The 20,140-nt window shown below is 43.3% G+C and overlaps 1 protein-coding gene across 1 annotated transcript in view; it reads left to right on the top strand.

The window, feature by feature from the left end:
- The first annotated feature begins 1,541 nt into the window (after positions 1 to 1,541).
- The window catches only part of Marchf10 (membrane associated ring-CH-type finger 10), an 84,660-nt gene continuing 66,061 nt past the window's right edge, over positions 1,542 to 20,140 (top strand). Inside the window, 2 exon segments of the mRNA XM_042673982.1 lie at positions 1,542 to 1,631; positions 12,282 to 12,398. Coding sequence (XP_042529916.1) covers positions 1,542 to 1,631; positions 12,282 to 12,398 — 207 coding nt within the window.

Below are 20,140 nucleotides of genomic sequence, written 5' to 3'. Positions count from 1 at the left end.
GTTCCTGTTCCTTACACTTTTATTAATGACGCAACAGCTTTGTCCCTTGACCATTTTCTCTTTGCAATACCTTGTCTGCTTCCCTTCAGCTATCCACCAGTATGTGTCAGTGCCCAAATTGTTTCCTCTCTCATCAGTTTCAGAACCTTCTGTCCACCCACTTGCTTAACATCTCCACTTGTGGTAACCCAAGCACCCTAAACTCTGCAGTTTGATGAGCACGTTTTTGGGTTTTTTGCTCACAATGCTAGTTCCTCCTTGTGTTCTGAAGAGAGTATTGGCATCAACCATTAAGAGATATTCAAGCCAACAACGTGGGCAGCTTCCTGAGAAATCTCACCAATACATCATAGGATGGGCACTGGCACAGGACTCTCGGGGTTCAAATCCCAGCTCTCCACCTACTAGCTCCATAGTCTTGAGCAACAAAGACTTTAGGTCTTTGGGCCTCGGTTTCCTCACCTGCAAAATAGATAGACCATGCCTGTCTTCCTAGTGTTGTTAAGACTGAATAAGTTAAAATGTGTGGATGGTTTAAGGAAAGAGGTCCTGGTACTTCCACAAGCTCTGCCCTCTGCATCTTGTCTTCCCTGTCTTCCGCCTCAGCCCCTTTTCTGATCATCATCACATCTGAATGACTAACATATATTCCAGTGGCATTCTCACTTCAAGTTCTACTCCACCCACCCCCCTCACCCCATCCACAACTGTGGGTCTTTGAAAACCTCCAAATAGAACCTTTCAGTAGAAGGATAACATTTCCAATCATAATCTTCAAGGCCCTCCATAAGCGGTGCTGCTGCCACACACCAACCCTTCTGGTACTGCCTTCCCTCTTCCCCCTGTCCTGCCGCCCACCTCCCATTCATGGCCTGAAGCCTTTACACCTGCTGTCTTCTCTGGCCCACTTTTTCCCTAGCTTCTGTCTTATCAAGCCCAGTATGGTTTCCTAAGGAAAGTTGCCCAGCCCCTCCAGACAAGTTATGGGAACCCACAACAAAGAACCCCATCTTTCTACTCGATGGCCCTTATTGACTGTTAGGGTTCACTCATCTAATGTCAGGCTGCAAGCAACTCAAGGGCAGGGACCGAGTCTGCCCTACTAGTTGTTGGACAAGTGCCTGGTAGTGCCTAGTTTGTTGCATCCATGAATTTAAGCAACACAGAGCTTATGCATCAAGTCATTGCTAACCTAGCTAGGGCCCAGGGTTTGCTTTCCCATCATGTGGTGGATCTGCTTCTGAGCCAGGTGTCTGTCAGCCTGACTCCTTGTGAAGAGGAGGAAGGGCTCCCTGAAGCTGGCTGATGGGGTGACTGCATTATTTATGCCTGGAGCGGGAGGATTGTAAGGGCTGTAACGCCAACTCAAGTAGCCCCTTTGGTCTGAAAGGCGCATCTGTACCTTTCAAACAATGGAGATCGGATTAATAAGAGAATAAAAGCAATTATACTCAAAGAACTCCAAATACAGGCAAAGCCACAAAGGAGTCTGTCATAACACAATTCTTTTTCTTTCCAATGCAGGTCGGGGATTAAGAATCATGTTGCATGAAGCAAGGGACAGGCAGAAGTTTGTCAGTGATGTTCAGTATCTTCGGGACATGCAACATAAGGTGGACTCTGAATATCAGGTAATTGCAGAATGCAAGATTTATCTCCCAGCATTAGACTTCAGAATGCAGCCTGAGTTTGTGATAAGCAATCAACATTTTCTAAAACCTCCCAACCCACCACTTGCTAGTTGGAGTGACCACGGAAAGTCACGTCACTTTTCTTGAGTCTCAGTGTCCTCATCTGTAAAATGATATTGTTTAACAGTACTCACTTCATAATACTATCATGAAAATTAAATGAGATAAACCTTTTTTTCTTTTCAAAGTGTTTGGCACACAGACATTGGCCACAAATGACATTAAGGTTCCAACATGACAGACCAACCAAGAAGTTCATCCACTAAGAGGTTAACTTAGTTATCCCCACCATTTATAAAACAGCCTTCTCTTCTGTTGTCATGGGTCTCTCCCTCCCCCAAGAAAGGTGGCAAGTACATTGGACAGGAAGCTCAACTCTTCATCTCCATGGTTACCATATTTACATGCAAAAACAAACGCAGCCCTAGTGCCTGCAGGGTCATGATGCGATTACCTGGGGCTGGCATAGGACAAACTTGCCTGACTGGGTTGTGGGATTCTGGGAGCAGATGGAAGGTGTCACTCATCACCCCCCTGCCAGAGGTCGGCTTGGCCTCCGAGGTCTGTCAGCCCTCACCAATCAAGGAGGCACGTCCTCCTGAGCCTTGGTGGAGAATCGAAACGTGCTCCGTCTCTAAGGAGAACACAGATCTGCTGTTAGCAGGCTTTCTTTCCTTCCGAGCAATTTCAAATATAACCCAACTTCTCCCGGGTCACCAAGGAAACCAGACGTAGCTCTGTAACCTGACTTCACCTGTGTGATACAGGTTTACTTTGGAGCTGGAAATGGAGTCAGCTCTTTTCCTCCCACAACTTGCCATCCCACATCCAAGAAGACTAGAAAACTTCAGAAAATCTCAGTGGAGCTGTGGCTCAAATGATCAAGTGTTACCTTGAGCAAAAGAAGGTTAAGGACAGTGCCTAGAGCCTTTCATTCAAGCCTCAAGAAAACAAAAACACATAACAAAAAAAATTATAAACCAGGCACTGGTAGCTCACACCTGTAATCCTAGCTAATCAGGAGGCTGAGATCTGAAAATCGTGGTTTGAAGGCAGCTGTGCTAAAGAATCCATGATACTTTTATCTCCAGTTAGTTACCAAAAGAGCCAGAAGTGGAGCTATGGCTCAAATGGTAGTGTGCTAGCCCTGAGCAAAAGAGCGCAGGGATAGAACCTAGGCCATGAGTTCAAGCCCTAGGACTGGCACCAAGAAGCAACAACAACAACAACAACAACAAAATCTCTGAGGAAATCTGTAGAAGACAAACGAGAATGTCAGTATAGGAACTGGTCACCCTGGGAGTCCATTTGCTTTTCACAAAGATACCTCTGCCAGCTGACATGGTCTTTTAGAAATAACTGTTTGAAACTGACTCTAGAATGGATATATAGGAAAATCAGTCTTAGCTGGACTAGGGCTGTAATCCTAGCTACTGAGGAGGCTGAGATCTGGTTTGAAGCCAGCCTAATTAGGAAAGTCTGTGAGACTCTTATCTCCAATAAATTATAAAAAAAACAAAAAACCAGAAGTGGCATTGTGGCTCAAGTGGTAGAACACTAGCCTTGAGCAAAAGAAGCTCAGGGCCAGTGCCCAGGCCCTGAGTTTAAGCCCGAGTATAGGCCCATCTGAAGAAAACCTCACAACTCTGTGGCTTGCTACCACTGCAGTTTTATTTTCTAATCTCTGTCGGGTTTTCAATACTTCCTTTTCATTCATTCAACCAATGTGTAGTTTTTGAAATGCCTACCATGTGCCAAACAAGGTCCCGTTTCTGATGAAATTCTTATTCTAAGCTTGAGAAGAAAACAACATGCATAAGTATAAAATAGGTAGGTGTGAGTGTGTGTGTGTGTGTGTGTGCCACACCTGGGCCTGAACTCAGGGCTTGGGCACTGTCCCTAAGCTTTTATGCTCAAGGCTAGTGTGCCACCACTTGAGCCACAGCTCCATTTCCAGCTTTTTTGGTAGTTAATTGGAAATTAGTGTCTCATGGACTTCTTTGCCCGAGATGACTTCAAACCATGATCCTCAGATCTCAGCCTCCTGAATAGCTAGAATTACAGGTGTGAGATGCTGCATGAGCCACTGGCTCCTGGCAATAAGAGATAATTTTAATTATTGCTCTGGTTCAGATCTCAGTGTCTTTCAGAATCCTGTGTATTAAAGGCTTGGTCCCCAGCTTGATAATGTGGTGGACCCTTTAAGAGGTGGGGACTAATGAGAAGTCTTAGGTCACTGGAGGCATGTCTTCAAAAGGAGAGAGTGGACATTTAGGCTCACACTCTTTCCTTTTTTTCTTTTCTGTTCTTTTCCCCTCCCTCCCTACTTTCCTCCTTTCCTTCTTTCGTTCCTTCCTTCCTTTCAGCCACAGAACAGTGAATGGCTTTGCTGTACCTCCTGCCTTAATGTACTATGATGCCACAGGTCCAAAATAACAGACTCATTCAGTCATAGCACTTGGTCATAGTCAAACTTCCAAAATAAAGGTTTACTCTCTCTAAGTCACCTTATCTCAGGCATTCGTTACAGGAACAGAAAGCTGAGTAATGTAGTTTCTGGTACACAGATGAGGAAAACAAAACAGGTAGTGAGAGTAAGAGCAGTGCCCCTTTAGATAGACTTCTTTTGAGGAAGCACGTTTGTCCTCAGAAGTGAATAACAAGAAAGAGCCTGCCAAAAGCATCCCAGGAAGGAAAGCAAATATAAAGACCCTGAGGCAGGAGCTAAACAGGGGCCTTGGAGTAAACAAAAGAAGACCAGAGTGGCTGAAAGAAATTCATCAAAGGAAGGTGTGGAGAGTGAGCTCCATAGGGCCCAATAGACAAAGCTCTGTGTATAGCTTTGATTCTTAGCACGAGAATTATTGGATGATTTTACAACGAGAGTTATTGGATGAACAGTGTAACTTGGTTTAGGTGTGTGTGTGTGTGTGTGTGTGTGTGTGTGCGCGCGCGCGCCTAAACTGAGGTTTGAACTCAGACCCTGGGCACCATCTGGTCTGAGCTTCTTCTCAAGGCTAGTGCACCATCACTTGTAGCTTTTTTGTAGTTTTTGGTACTGTATTGGAGATGACAGTCTCACAGACTTTCCTGTCAAGGCTAGCTTCAAACTGCGATTCTTAAAACTCGAGCCTCCCGGGTAGTTAGAAATACAGGCATGAAACACCGGTGCCTGGCTGATTAATTTTTATTGTTATTGTTGTTTGTCAGTCATGGGGCTTAAACTCAGGGTCTGTGCTCTGTCCCTGAGTGCTTTTGTTTAATGCTAGCACTATACTACTTTGAGCCACAGATCCACTTCTGGTTTTTGAGTGGTTAATTAGAGATAAGAGTCTCTCCGGGACTTTCTGCCTGGGCTGGCTTTGAACCATGATCCTCTAGCTATGATTACAAATGTGAGCTGAGCCACCAGTGCCCAGCTGATTGTTTTTGTAAAAGATCTATTTGGATTCTGTATAGGGAACGGACTGGAGAGGGCAAGAAAAACACAGGAAAATGCATGAGGAAACTATGATGAAAATTTAGGAGCAAGATCATGGTGGCTTGGATCAGGTTGGTACCATGCAAGCCAAACCTAAGATACAGGAGCAGAACAGACTTTAGGCTGATCAGTGATGAAGAGCTGTGAAGGAAAGAAATAGCGAAGGATGAGACTAGCTTCAACACACTGCCTTGTCCATCAGCTCCCTTGGACATCATCACTGTTAAACCTCCCATTCTTCTAACCTCCACCCCCCAATCTTCTAACAAGTCCCCCCCCCCCCCCCGTGTAGGGGAAGACCTACGCCAGCAAGTAGAAACATAATAGACACCTCCTCTGCTGCCATCATAGGCCATACACTCGGCCAGCCCTCAAGTCTCAGGATAGAGTGACCTTCCTCCTTGCTGAGATCTTGGCTCCACCCCTCTCCTAGCTCTCCCACCTATGGGCCTCTTATCTATCATGCCTTTGACCCACTTTATTTTTATTGACTCAGTCTACAAAAGTGTTCAAGTTTCTTCCATCTTCAGAACCAAAGAACAAAGCCACCTACAGACCTTCAGCCTAGGCTACATAGCAAGACCCTGTCTCTCAAGGAAAAAGAAAAATAAACCAATTGTATGTTTCAGTGACTCCTCAGTAACTTAGATCACACATAACCAATGTGTATGTAGATTGTTTACTAAGGCAGACTTTGCATTGGAAAGATATTGACTCTCTATGTCATCAATGAGTTTATCATTGGCCCCCTACTTCAAATCCTAGCTCACTCTCCACCCCTCCTCCCTTCTCCTCTTCCCCCCATCCTTTCTTCTCTTTCCTTTTCCCTCTCTCATTCTCAGTGAAATCATTGGCTGAGAATAGCACCCGGGATTTCCCACTTCAGCATGTACAAGTAGCATAAGACCTAATCACTACGTAGGACTCCCAAATCATAGACACTCGCCACATAGTCCTTCCTGTTCTTCACTTGCCTTTAATGAACTGGCTCAAATTGAAGCCCTCGGAAACCTCCTGTGTAAACTATTCCTGCTGCCTCCTAAAATATACTAAGGGTTGGTATGCACCAAATTAGCAGGGCTTTTACAGGTCTCTCTGCACTAGTGGCAGAGGGTCAAACCTACCCTGGTTATTTTGATACAACTTTCAGTAGCTGGGTGGGACCCTTTTGAGAAAACAAGAGGAAATAAACATCTATTTGGCATATTACATGCTATTTCAGAATCTGGTAACTAGTATATAATTATATGCTATCTCAGAATTTGGCTCTGTTCCTTCAAGGGTGTTCATGCTGCATAGTTGTGGGTTTGGGTATTTTTTGTTGTTGTTGTTGTTGGTTTTTGTTTTTTACTTTTTTGGCAAATGTGTTTATGTAACTGAAAGAAGAATTTAGGCACTAATGTCCACTGGAAAGCTGGAGGGAAAGATTACACTTGGCATTTCAGAGCAATTTTCTATAATCTATCAAATGTGTTCAAATTGGTTTCATTTCATGGCACTTATTCATCTTGATTCTTTCAAGTGCAGATCAAACAACTAAACATGACGATACAAATCTATTCAAGGACATGATAGGTGACTTTGTACCAGGTGGCAAGGGTTTGGGAGGGGAGGGAGAGAGATACAAGTTGAGCAAGTCTAGTCTTAAAAACCAACTTTTTGGAGCACCAACATGATGTCACAAGTGGAAAATTCCACACCAGCAAAATTTAAGCACAAAATTATTTTTAAAAAATATTAGTGAAAGACATGTAGGATTTCAGGAGCCAAATTCAGCAAATGGAAAAAGTTTGATATGAAAACAATGTCAAGTCCAAATACTTGACAGAAAGAAGAAAGAGTGAAAGCAAAAAAAGAGAAAGAAAGAAAAAAGGAGGAGGAAGGAAAGACAAAAGAGAGATGGAGGGGGCTGGGAAGGTGGCTCAGTGGTAGAGCGCTTGCCTTGCACGCCTGAGGCCCTGGGTTCCATTCCTCAGCACCACATAAGCAAAAAGAAAAAAGCCGGAAGTGGCGCTGTGGCTAAAGTGGTAGAGCACTAGCCTTGAGCTGAAGAGCTGAGGGACAGTGACCAGGCCCAGAGTTCAGGCCCCACGACTGGACCCAAAAAAAAAAAAAGAGAGAGAGAAAGGGAGGAGGAGGGAGGGAAAGAAAAGGAAGAAGGAAGGAAGGAAGAGAGAAAAGAGAAGAGAAAATTCTTTAAATATTGTATATTTACCTTTCGGTTATATGTCTAAGTATATATAAACAAACAAATTTTGTGTTTAGACTTGGATCTCATTGTCACGCTAGCAAATTGTGAAACCGAAGCAGATATTCCAAAATCTGGAAAAAGAAATCCAAAATCTGAGACACTTTGGTCGTTCAGATGAGAGATTCTTGACCTGTAATTCAACTTCCCTTCCCAGAGAAATTAGGGAGAGGATTCTCTTAGTGGTTCACCTCTGCAGTACCGATGCCTGTATTCTTCACAGCCAATGGAGGGGAACCCCATGTCAAATTGTATTATGCCTTCAATTTGTTACCTCTTAAAAGCAATGGACTTTAATAATGCTACCAAGGGTAATGAAAAGCCCAAACTCTGAGGTAGATCAAAACAACAACAACAACAACAACAACAACAATAATAGAAGTTGATGGTAACTTCCCCAAATGCCTATAAGGTTAGAATAATGACTGTCTTTAGATGCTGTTATTGACTGAGATATAAAGTCATCATTTTTATGATGATTTCTTGTATAGCAGAACCATGCGGCTGGGAAGTATTCCTGTGACACATACTTCTCTCTCTATCTTTTTATTTTTGTTGTAACAGTTTGAACTCAGGACCTCTCAATTGTTCGGCAGGCATTTGAGGCCCATCCTCAAGTCTCCCTGCCGTTTTAGTTTGTTTCTGCTGCAGGGTCTCCCTCTTTTGCTGGGGCTTGCCCTGGACCTTGATCTTCCTACCTCTTCCTCCTGAGAAGCTGGGACCCCAGGCATGTGTCATGACAGTCACATATGACTTTTTTTACTTAATTTGTTTTGTCAAGGTGAGGTAGAGAGGGGTTACCGTGACATACATAAGGTAGTAAGTACATTTCTTGTCAATCTTGTTACCCCCTTCCTCATTTTTCTCCCACTCACACGTGACTTCTTAAGTCATTCTGAGTCAGGAGGATGATTGGAAGGAGCATACTGGTAATTAAAAAAGAACCTCTGAGTACAACTGTGGGCTCAGAAAGCTGTCATCCAAAGAAAAAGTGTCTTACAGTGTGACGGTGAATCACTGCGTGCAGGAGAGAGACCCTGGCTGCCTGGGGGATTTGGGGGATGGGAAACAGACTTCTCATTACAGAGGAAGAGTGTTTCTCAGACTCAGACAGAAAGGCTCTTTCTTCTAGGAACGGATCATGGTCACATGCTTTGGCAAAGGCTGATTTTAGAAATGGAAGTAAACCATGCTGGACTAAAAACTGAGTGATGGTGGTGGTGGTGGTGGTGGTGGTGGTGGTGGTGGTGGTGGTGGTGGTGGTGATGCTGATGCTGATGGGAACCTTTTACTGAACCTTCACCATGGGCCAGTCACTGCTAACATGACTGACAAGAGAAACAGTCTCACTACACAGAGACGTCTTTATCTTATTACAGATGACTCTCCATGACGCTATCTTGCCCAAGGACTCAGTGCTAGAAAGTGGCAGGGCTGGGGTTTGTCGTGTTTATCAGGATTGAGTTGCAGTGAGTCATGAAGCCCACGCCATCCCCCGCAGGCAGCTATGCACATTCTGCAATTTGCCCCCACAGTGGAAGCTTCTGCGCAGCCTGGCTGCATGTGCTGTCCTCAGAGGCACGAGCTGGTGTGGCAGAGCAGGGAGCCCACCAAAGGAGACCCCTAGGAGAAAGACCTGCTCCTCCCAGAAGGAAGAAATACCAAGTTACCCGAAGCCTTTAGTTCCAAGACTGCCCTCTGATGGTCTTGCCACACACCAGACATTCATTTAATGGATTCCTCTAAAGACTGACACATGGAATAAAAGGGAAAGGAAGCCACAAGTGGTTGTGAATGACCAATCCATCAGCTCCCGGGCCAAAAGTCTGCCTGATCACTTCAGGATTCCTCTCCCACAGTAACATCATCATTAACAACAAAAACTCATTCACTGAGAAAATCACCCCACCCCCAGGAGAACATGGCCAGCTTTTTGTAGGACTGGATGTCTGGTGGTTCTGTTTTGTATTCCTTGTCAGCAGAGCCATAACTTTGAGAGGATTCATGTTTGATTTATATGAAGGTCACTCAGCTGTCTTAAGATAAAAATGAGTAAGTACTTGCCTTGCCAACTTGTTGGTTTGTCCCAGTAATCTGGAAGGAAGAAAAAGGAACCGGAAGAGAAAGATTCCTGTCCCTCTTCTTCCCCCTCAATGGTATAAACCAATCTATTCCTCCACCCCTTTGCGTAAAATATATATATATATATATATATTTAAGTTGTATGCATTCTTGGAGGTAATTTTTTTCTAAAAAAAAAATTTCAGCCCACAAAAATTCTGTTCATCCCACAAAATCTGCCTTGGTCTTGTGTACATTTGTTCACACTGGCTCCTCCACTTTCAGCCCAGCCACAATCTGCCTTTCAAGCGAGTAGGTTAAGGTGACACAGACATCTGCCAGGAAACAGCCCTCCACACCCAGCTCTGCTTTGACATCATGGTGGAGGAATAGCTCAAAACGTGGCTCCTATTTTGTTAAACTATTAAAGCTCTTTGACTGACTCCCTTTAGATTCACCTTGGCTGCTTTATTCTGTGTTGTTTATTTGTTGTACTTATTTGTTACCATTACTGTCTACTACTCTTGGATATTTCTTGCTTATGTTATGGAAACAAACACAGCTCAGTATTTATTGAAGTGATTTACTATCTGTGTAACATATTTTTTGAAAATTAAATGTGCTGCAAGGCAGAGAAACAAACAGTTTTGGAGGGTTCTCCCTTTACTAACAAGGCAGATAGATCAGCATCTTTCTACCAGTATCCAGGATTCCACAGACCACAGGTGATCGCTTGTTTGAACAAGCCAGAGGCCCAGGCTTCACCTGCAATTCAGTTGTGAAGCTCAGCATGACTAACTTCCCAATTCTGGGTAGTTACTATTCTGCAGTATCTGGTCATTTCTATTCTTAACCTTGGGATCATAACCTTGTGGGCTTTCCCTATAGTGTGAAATTCTATTCAGTCCTCCTACATCCCAGAGGGAAATGCCTTTTCTAACAGAAGTTAAAAAAAAAAAAAAAAAGCAGCCCAGGAAATCTTTCCTGTCTTAACTCAGCTAGGAAAGGGAAAGATGGCAAGTCTACTGTAGTGACAATATAATGTTGATCTTTGCCCCAATTTTCTTTACTATGATCATAGAGAACTTGACCCTGTTAGGTCAAAGATGAATTAGAGCTGGGTACTGGTAGCTCACATCTGTAATCCTAGCTATTCAGGCGGCTGAGATGTGAGGATTGTGGTTCCAAGCCAGCCCAGGCAGGAAGGTCCATGAGACTCTTATCTCCAATAAACTACTCAGAAAAAGCCCAAAGTCACTCAAATGGTAGAGCACTAGCCTTGAGCATGAAAGAGGCTCAGGAACAGCAACCAGGCCCTTGAGTTCAAGTCCCAGGACTGGGGAAAAAATGGTGAATTAGATCACTGAAAATACTCCCAAGAAATGTTACTATTTAGGAGTACTTGAGTACTATTTAGAACATTGTTCAGTCTTTATACTGGAGGAAAAATATTGGGTACCAGATTTTATTTTAATTAGCTAAGGAAGATGGGGAAATTATTTTGGTTGTTTTTAAAAATTATTTTGTACTTAAGGAGTGATATTTTATGCCAAAGGAAAAATATAATTCAACTAACATTAAGTGCCAGGTGCCTAAGGTATTTTTAAAAAGGTAGGATGCTCACTGATCAGCAGGAAGAATGGGCTAAAACACTGAGCCAACTAACTACAGCATAAATTGTTATACAGTACAAAACTTAGAGCTCAGATTATGTATATTTTCTTGTGTTAATATATGCTAGTTCTCTTTTATCCATAGGTGATTCATTCTGAGCCCTTAGTGGATACTGATACTATAAATAATAATAACCCTATATATTGTTATATCTGGTAGTGAAACCAAGTAAGATTAACTCCTGCTACTCAGAATGGTACAAAGTTTGAGATTTATGAACTTTGTGTTTCTAGAATCTTCTATTTGATGTTTTTGTATGAAGATTGACCATGGGCAGCTGAAACTGTAGGAATCTAAAATGCAGATATAGGATGGGTACTGCTATGCATTGCTTCTTCAGCAATTAATTCAGCCCAGAGAAGAGTAGTATGTTGAGGAAAGCTAAAGAGGATTGACATGAGTTGCTTCTTAGTAAACAACAGGATTGACCAAACAAACATCTTAGGGTGGTTATTCTTTGCAAAGGGAACGGTATATGCTAAAGCTATCAAGTATAGAAATACTTCTGTAAGTTGGAAGAAGTTCAAGAGGCTGAAAGGAGAAACTAATACAATGTATTAGGTATAACCTTCCCTGAGAAGGTGACTTTTTGACCAGATGCCCCTGAGTGTACTTATCATCTGAATTTACTTAAAGCAGTGGCAGGCATTTTAGGCAAAAGAAAGGGATGGTGATTCTTGGTTTTTACATTTGGTAACACTCATGTGGTGATACTGTTTTGAGAAGTGGTAGAAACTTTGGGAAGGGGGAGCTAGCTGGGAGAAGAAGGTCACTGGGACTATGTCTTTGAAAGTGATACCTGGTCCCGAGTTCCTTTCTCATGCTCCACTTCCTGTCTGCCATGAAGTGATGAATCTCCTCTGCCCACACACTTCTGCTGGCATGATGCTCTGCTTGAGCCCACAGGACCAAGCAACCATGGATTAAACTCTCAGAAGCCAGCATTGAAAAAATATATCTTTTATGTTGTTTGTTTGGATTCATTGATGAGAAATCTATTCCAAGATACTTGGTGAATTCTTGGAAATGGGTATCATTTATCTCATGTTCCTTGCAAGTGGAGTTAAGCCTAATGTTTACCAAACTAGTTGTAGACCAAAGACAAATCAGTGTTTCTGTTCCCTAGGCTTGTTTGAGACGACATGAATTCAAAAAAGAACCAAGTGAGAAGAAACGAGATCAGTTTTGGGGACAAGACACAAATGAGAGATCCTGGCATTCAAGCGGGTCATCTTCTAAACAGGTATGGAGAATTCTGAGAGGCAGTCTCCTGCTGCTGGTCTGTGTGTGTGTGTGTGTGTGTGTGTGTGTGTGTGTGTGTGTGTGTGTGTGTGTGTGTATGAGTGTGATTTAGGAAAAAGCCAAATCAAAAACAAGGTGTTAGCTGGGTGCTAGTGGCTTACACCTGTAATCCTAACTACTCAAGAGCACTGAAATCTGAGGATAATTGTTCAAGTCCAAGCAGGAAAGTACATGAGAGACTCATAAACTGCAAAAGAAGCTCAGGGACAGGGCCTAAGCTCTTAAGTTCAAGCCCCAGGACCAGCATAAAAAGAAAACAAACAAAACCCCACAAGGTGTTAGAGAATGTTAAAGGTCAAAGCAAGGAAAGGTAAGGAAAGGTTGGTCCTGGAGCTCCCTTCCACCCACCATACCCCATATGTGACCTCCTCACCTCACCTTGGTCAGGCCTCAGGCTTCCCCCTTGTGGATAAAGGGCTTGACATCCGTGATACAAGATACTATGCACTTCAGCCACGCTGGAATGCTTTTATCCTAAGGATAAGAGGCCTTGTCAAATTCAACATCATGTGTGTGGCTTAAGGTCCAAGGTGGTTGGGTCTAATTTTTATTGCAAAAGAGAGTGTGACTCATACCTGTAATCTTAGCTGCTCAGGAGGAAGAGATCTGAGGGTTGTAGTTTGAAGCCAGCCCCAGGCAGAAAGTTCTGTGACTCTCTTATCTCAAATTAACTTTTTTCTGAAGCCAGAAGTGGAGCTGTGGCCCAAGCAGTAGAGTGCTAGTCTTAAGCAAAAAAGCTCAGGAACAGTGCCCAGGCCCTGACTTCAAGCCCCAGGACTGCTTTAAAAGAGAGAGGGGAGGAGGGAGAGAGAGAAAGAGAGTGAGAATAAAATGCACTGATAACTGTATTGTGTAAAAACTGGAAATTATTTAAATTTTTTAAAATAATTCAAATCCTTTTACCTAGGATCTTGATAACAACAAATACTATGTAATACTATATCAATAGGTGATGGTAATAATTATTATTATTGGATTCCAGGCAATATACTAAGCACATTATATGTGTTAGCTTATTTAATTCTCATAAATATATATAGCTATCTATCTATCTATGTATCTATCTATGTGTCTATCTGCCCCATTTTACAGATGAGGAAACTGGGCCTGATGAAGTTAAATAACCTTGCCTAAGATTTCCCAGGCAGAGATTCCATCCAGGCAGGCTGACCTCTAAGAAGGTGATGCTTTGAACTGTGGAGCTATTCAGTCATATTTCACATTTAAAATCTGGTCCATCTAAGAATTTTACTTCTCTCCTGCATAAGAGCTAAAGACCACAAATTGCATTCAACCTTGGTTGCTAGCATGGTGAATTGATTTAAGATGAGTAGTGTGCCTCTTATGAATTCTTATTTAATATTTTATGCCTGAAATAGACTCTAGAGGAGGAACTCACTCTTTCCTATCAGTGGCCTGGATCCCTGAGATAGATCTTGGATACCTGATATCAATCAAGTTCTGGTTGAGATTTCTTCTTTAATCCAGGATGTTCTCACTGTGGTTATTTAATGTTCAGAGGACCTTAAAAACACCAGTGATTGATGTTTATGGATGTAGATGTATCCCTGGGAGAGATATATACTCCCTATTAAGGGATATAAAAATCACACAATAAAATATTCCACCTAGAGTCTGAAGGTGAAAGAGAGCATCTCACAATATTGACAGAGCCAAGAAGAGCATGTCACCTGGCTCTTTTCCTGTTAGTCAAGGACTAAATATAATACCTGCTTCTGATTAGGCGTAGGGAGTGAGATTAACCCCAAAATTAAGTCTGGTTTGGCTAGAATAACACATCTGAACACTGAGATAAATTCTAACAGTTAGAAACAAACATCAAGGACAGATAAGAATGTAATTTAAGTCAACCAGCAGCATGTAGGAATCTTCCTGGACTGGGATTATGAAACAAATGGGCAGCTGGGTTCTTCTGTCTTCATGCAGATTTGTGTACTTTTTACTTGGTAGCATATGTGCATTGGGAATGTTCTAGACTTACGCTTTAACACTCCTCTCCACTGATGTTTGTGACAAGCTGATGTCAGAGTCCTACAATTATCTTCTTCCCACTATAAATTTTTTTCTTTCAATCATCATCATACAGACACTTAAACCATTCCCAGACAAAGACCGCAACTGTACATGTAGTTTGTACAAAATCTTCTACAATCACTGATTAGATCTGATTTTCTAATGCTTCATTTATTTTCAACTTTTACCCAACACAAAACAATAACAAAAATTTCATGCAAAGTGGTCATTTCTATTAAACTATAAGGGTATGGATTTTATGTTTCCATTATGCCACTGTTCCTCGACACATCTGAGTTTGAAAACATTGCTTACACAATCTCAGTTTGTTTGTTTTTTGTAAAAACTGGACTTTGATTATACAAGTACCTTCAAAGCCCCACCTTCTCATCAGGATGAATGACTAAATCAGAGTGTTCACAGTAAAATCAGAGATGTCTGTTTTACCCTTGTCATTACCGATATTCTTGGAGGATACTGGAGGAGTTGCCCCTGGACACCCACGGAGAGGACAAAGAAAGGCAGAGTGGCAGATGTCCTTTAAGTGCAGTGCCCTCCACAGCCATCTGATTTGTAGGCTTGTGAGACACCACCATCATCACTACCTGGCTCAATCCTCCCAACTTGTGCTTGGTTTGAATGGAACCCAAAATCCCTGGGGAGACTCAGACCAGATGCATGAAAATCCTCAACGTTTATGGGTTGATTTGGACCCTTCCCCACATTCCTACAGAAATCTGGTTGTTCTTAAACTATTAGAGCCTGGCCTGCCCAGTTTTTATATCAACTCCGGAGGGAATGTACAACTTATTAAATAAACCTCATTGGACAGGGTGTACAACTCCAGGGAGGAATGGACCCCTCCCTAAGACTTAGTTTCCCAGAAATAGGGAATAAGGGGCTGGGAATGTGACTTAGGGTAGAGCGCTTGCCTAGCATGCATGAAGCCATGGGTTTGATTCCTCAATACCACATAAACAGAAAAAGCCAGAAGTGGTGCTAAGGCTGGAGTACTAGAGTGCTAACCTTGAGCAAAAGAAGCTCAGGGACAGTGCCAGGCCCTGAGTTCAAGCCCCAGGACTGGCAAAAAAAGAAAAGAAATAGGAAATAGGAAATAAGGAAGCTAGCCATCTCCCAAAGGAGAACCAGGCTAGATGGATCTCATTTCCAGAGCCCAATGTATTACATGTCACACAGGGTGATAGAGTTGCAAAACATCCTGAGCCAATAAAAAAACAAAAGGGGGAGGGGCAGAAAAAAGATACAGCTTTCATGAGATGGTACAAATCCAACCAGAGCTCCTTCCCTGGGCAGAAATTCCCTGAGTAATTTCCTTCCAGAGAATGCTGTGGCCTAAAACTCTTAAGTAACGCTCTGCCTGCAATTTGTGAAGGCAGGTTTATCCCCTGACTGAGTGGCTGATAGGAAAGTAAATTGCTGAATGCATGGAAATTTTCTCACTGTGAAGCATGCCACAACCAAATTCTGACACTTGTCTTACAATTTTCATCACTTGTTCATTTCTCAACCCAGACTCAAATTGTCACAATTCTGACGAGCCTGGAACACTGAGGTATTTTCACAGAAAGTAAGGACTCCCATGTCAAGATCTCTTTCCAGACACCTGCCTAGAGGTAGAGCAGATCCCTGGGCATGCAGGTGATCTGGTAAATGTCCCATCAGCCCTTGTAGGCTGACCAGCTTGCTCCTGCCAGTGGCTTGGACTGATGTGGGTGTAGAGGTTGTTTATAATCTATAAATCCAACACGAAGCAATCTCTCTCAAGCCGATGCTTAAAGTGGTACCTCCTACACACTTTAAGTTTGTGGCTTTGCATAATAGAAGATGTTCATTAAGGCCAGCTCTGCCCCTCATTTCAGCGTGAACTTAGGCAAACCACTGTCTTCCTAAACACTTTAGTTTCCTGTGAAGGAGATACTTAGACTTATTCCATGGTATCGTTGAAAGACTGACAGAGGTTCCTAAGTGAGATACAGCATTAGATCACAACTCAATTGTCTTGGTGTCCTCCCCTACTTGCAAATAATGCTTTGACAGGTATAAGTGGAAGAGCAGATGCTGGGGTTTCTACAACACCTTCTTTTGCCTCAACCTCACCCATGGTTACATTTCTAAAGTCCAACCTCAGGGGACAACTTAGCTGTGCACCCTTCTCAGGATTATATGCAGCTTTAAGGACTATTTAACCAGATTAGAATTTAAGGGCTGGCTGAGATGGCTCATGCCTGTAAATTTACTCAAGAGACTGAGATTGGGGAGGATTGTGATTTGAGACCAAACTGGGCAAAAAGTGAGTGAGGTTCATTTTGATCAAACTAGCTTGTGTGGAACTTCACCTCTGTAATTCCATATGAGGGAGGCAAACGTAGGAGAATCACATCCCAGACTAGTGGAGAGAGTAGTAGGGAAGGAAACCTTCTCTGGAAAAAATAACCTAAAGTTAAAGGGACCTAGAATATGGATCAAACAGTCCTGAAAAGAGGCCCTGACAGGTTAAACCCCAGTGGGAAGAAAGGAGGAGGAGGAGAGGAAGAGGAAAGAATGAGGAGAGGATGAAGAGAAAAAGAAAAGAGGAGGAAGAAGAAGACAGAGAAGGAGAAGGAGATGAGAATTTAACAGGGAAATAAACATTACTGCTTTATTATCAACTAGAAGCTGGATATATTAGTAACATATAAAACAAAGTGGTCTCTTGAATTAGAAAGCCCCTTCACGCCTACCTTCCTTCCTTCCTCCTTCCCTTCTGTCCTCCTCTCCTTCCTTCCTACCTTCCTAACCCTGGGTCAGCTGCTTGCTTAGAGGAGCTGGCACAATTTACAGGGGCACCTGGATATTTCAGCCCTTTAAAACTTAATAGAGAAGGTACAGAAGCCCTGACTCTCCCCCCCCCCCCCCTCACCTCCCATGGAAGATGCTGAAAGTGATTAATTAGCCCAGGACGGAGGAGGCTGCGAGCTGGGATGAAAAGATGCTACACAAGCCGCTCTCGTCTTCCAAGTTCCTGTATCCTTGCTGGAAGGGACAGGGTTCCAAATGTACCAGCCTCCAGGCTGTCACTGCGAACTAAGAGAGAGATAAGCTCTCAGCTTTTCAAGAACATCTTTTTCCTCTTCTGATAAGAATAGTATTATCATCCATTCTCCCTCAGCAACCAAGCAACTAAATATTTAGCGTACAGGTCACAGGGACCCAAGGTTACACTGGAAGAAAGCAGTGAACCTGATACCAAGAAGCAGCTGGCAGTGCCCCAGCCTTGCTCACTGTGTGATGTTGACACTGGTGAGGTCATCTGAACCTCCCAGCAAGCCAGGAGGAGGCTGATGCCCAATGTAAACACTTTGTTTAGTCCATGAGAATCCAATATAAACTTGGATAGATAGATAGATAGATAGATAGATAGATAGATAGATCGATAGATAGATAGATAGATTAGATAGACAGACAGACAGACAGACAGATAGATAGATAGATGTAGATCAAGCAACTTCTTGTAACCTGCAGTGGCTTAACTAAAAATATTTTTTTTAAAGGTCCATAATCCATGAAAGCAAAGGTCTAGAATTATGCTGTTCAGTACGGTGGTAAAAGCCACATGTGGCTCAAATTCATTAAAAGTAGGGATTGGGAAGTGTGGTTCAAGTGCTAGAGGGCTTGATTGAATGGAGCCTGGGGTTTAATCTCCAGCAACAGATAGACAGACAGACAGACAGACAGACAGACAGACAGACAGACAGATAGATAGATAGATGAAGCTGGTAGCTCTTCTTTGTAATCCTAAACTACTCTGGAGGCTGAGACCTGAGGATCTCAGTTGGAAGCCAGCCCAGGCAGAGAAATCCACAAGACTCTTATCTCCAATTAACTAGACAAACTCAGATGTAGAGGTGTGGCTCAAGGGACCTAACAAGGTCCCTTAGCAAAAAAGCTAAGGGACAGCTCCCCAGGCCATGAGTTCAAGCCCAAGTATCTATCTAGTATCTAGCACAAGTATCTATCTTTGTATCTATACATCTACCTATATCTATCTGTCTATATCTATATCTATCGATCAATCTATCTAAAACAGAGTTCCTGACTTGCAATTGTTAGTTCCTCATACTCAGGTTTGTGGCCATAAGTGGCCAGTGGCTTGTCGATATATAGAGTATTGCTGATATTTCGACAATGCTCCTGAGGATGGTCAAGTACACAAAGCAAGTCCAGGAGTGAGGAAAGGGTTTTGTTTGGGGCCTGCCTAATCCATAGCTCATACTTTGCATCCTGCAGTTCCTGGGAGATGCTGGCTGGCCCCTGGTTGAGCTGTCCAGGAAGCTTAGCACCATTTGCATCTTGTGTCTCTGGGCGATCTGGGTATAATTTGCATGACTCACCTGCTTATTCTTCCTGTGAAACCTTCCCCTTCTCCTCTTTCAAAGAAGAAAGTATTCATCTCCTAATAATCTGTCAGTGTCAACCTGCTGACACCCCTGAACTATGCTTGGGATGTAGTATCTGGGTTCCATGAGTCATACTTTTCATCTTCTCTAACTTTGACTGGTCCATTGTCAGCGGGGGGAGGGGCACCTTTTTCCCTCCCTTCCCTGCCCCCAGCTCCAGCCGGGCCTGTGTGCAGAGGAGGCGTCACACACACTCACACTCGCAGGCTGCTGTGGGTTCTAACGGCTGAAGGCCCCACCCTGGCAGGTTGTGAGTCATCTCTCACACCTGGTGTGGTGGTTGTCACCCTCTTGACTCTAGCTTAGATCCAGGGCCCTCCAGGCACACCTGGGTAAAAAAGGCGGCTCTGTACACCTCGTCTCAACCCGACTCAAACGTCATAGAGAGAGAATGTGCAGCCCACAGGCTGGACAAGTGCAGATCTGTGGGAACTTCTCCTCTGAGTTTGTTTACCATTTTAGCTGCACATCTCTTCCCCACTGAGTGTCCCCACAAGCCCTTCAAGACTCAAGAGACTGGATGCAGCATCTCCTCTCAAATTGGTTCCTCTTCCTAGATGTTTTTTCCTTCCCATTTCTTCCCCAGCCAGAATTCTGGAGATTGGCTCAGCCTCCTCCTCCTCCTTCTGTTCTCGCTCACACTTTACAGCAGACACCAAAAGCCTGCCTGTCTTGGCTTCTCTCTTGAATCTGCCTACCATTACCTTCCATTGTTGGAGCCCATCTTTTTGTGTCTGGACTATGGTTGGAATCCATTTCTCAGACAATCTCATCTTTAACCTCACCTCTTCCAGGCAGTCTTCCAGAGTGATAGCTAGAAGCAAATTGGATCAGAACACTCTTTTATTAAAAAATTCTTCAGTAGGGCTGGGAAGGTGGCTCAGTGGTAGTGTGCTTGCCTTGCATGCATGAGGCCCTGGGTTCGATTCCTCAGTACCACATAAGCAGAAAAAGCTGGAAGTGGCACTGTGGCTCAAGTGGTAGAGCGCTAGCCTTGAGCTGAAGAGCTGAGGGACAGTGCCCAGGCCCAGAGTTCAGGCCCCATGACTAACAACAACAACAAAATTCTTCACTAGTTTCCTCATTGTCTTTGGGGTCAAATTCAAACCCCTTAGCAAGGAACTCAAGCCTCCCACTTCACCCCCACCTGGTTGGCCAGTTTTCTGCCTACCTTTCTAGCTCATCTGATCAA

Source organism: Dipodomys spectabilis, unplaced genomic scaffold (genome assembly GCF_019054845.1).
Source record: "Dipodomys spectabilis isolate Male_0828 unplaced genomic scaffold, ASM1905484v1 ptg000018l, whole genome shotgun sequence".
Lineage (NCBI taxonomy): Eukaryota > Metazoa > Chordata > Mammalia > Rodentia > Heteromyidae > Dipodomys > Dipodomys spectabilis.
The sequence above is the reverse complement of the archived record's forward strand: the minus strand, read 5'-3'. Positions and strand labels throughout refer to the sequence as shown.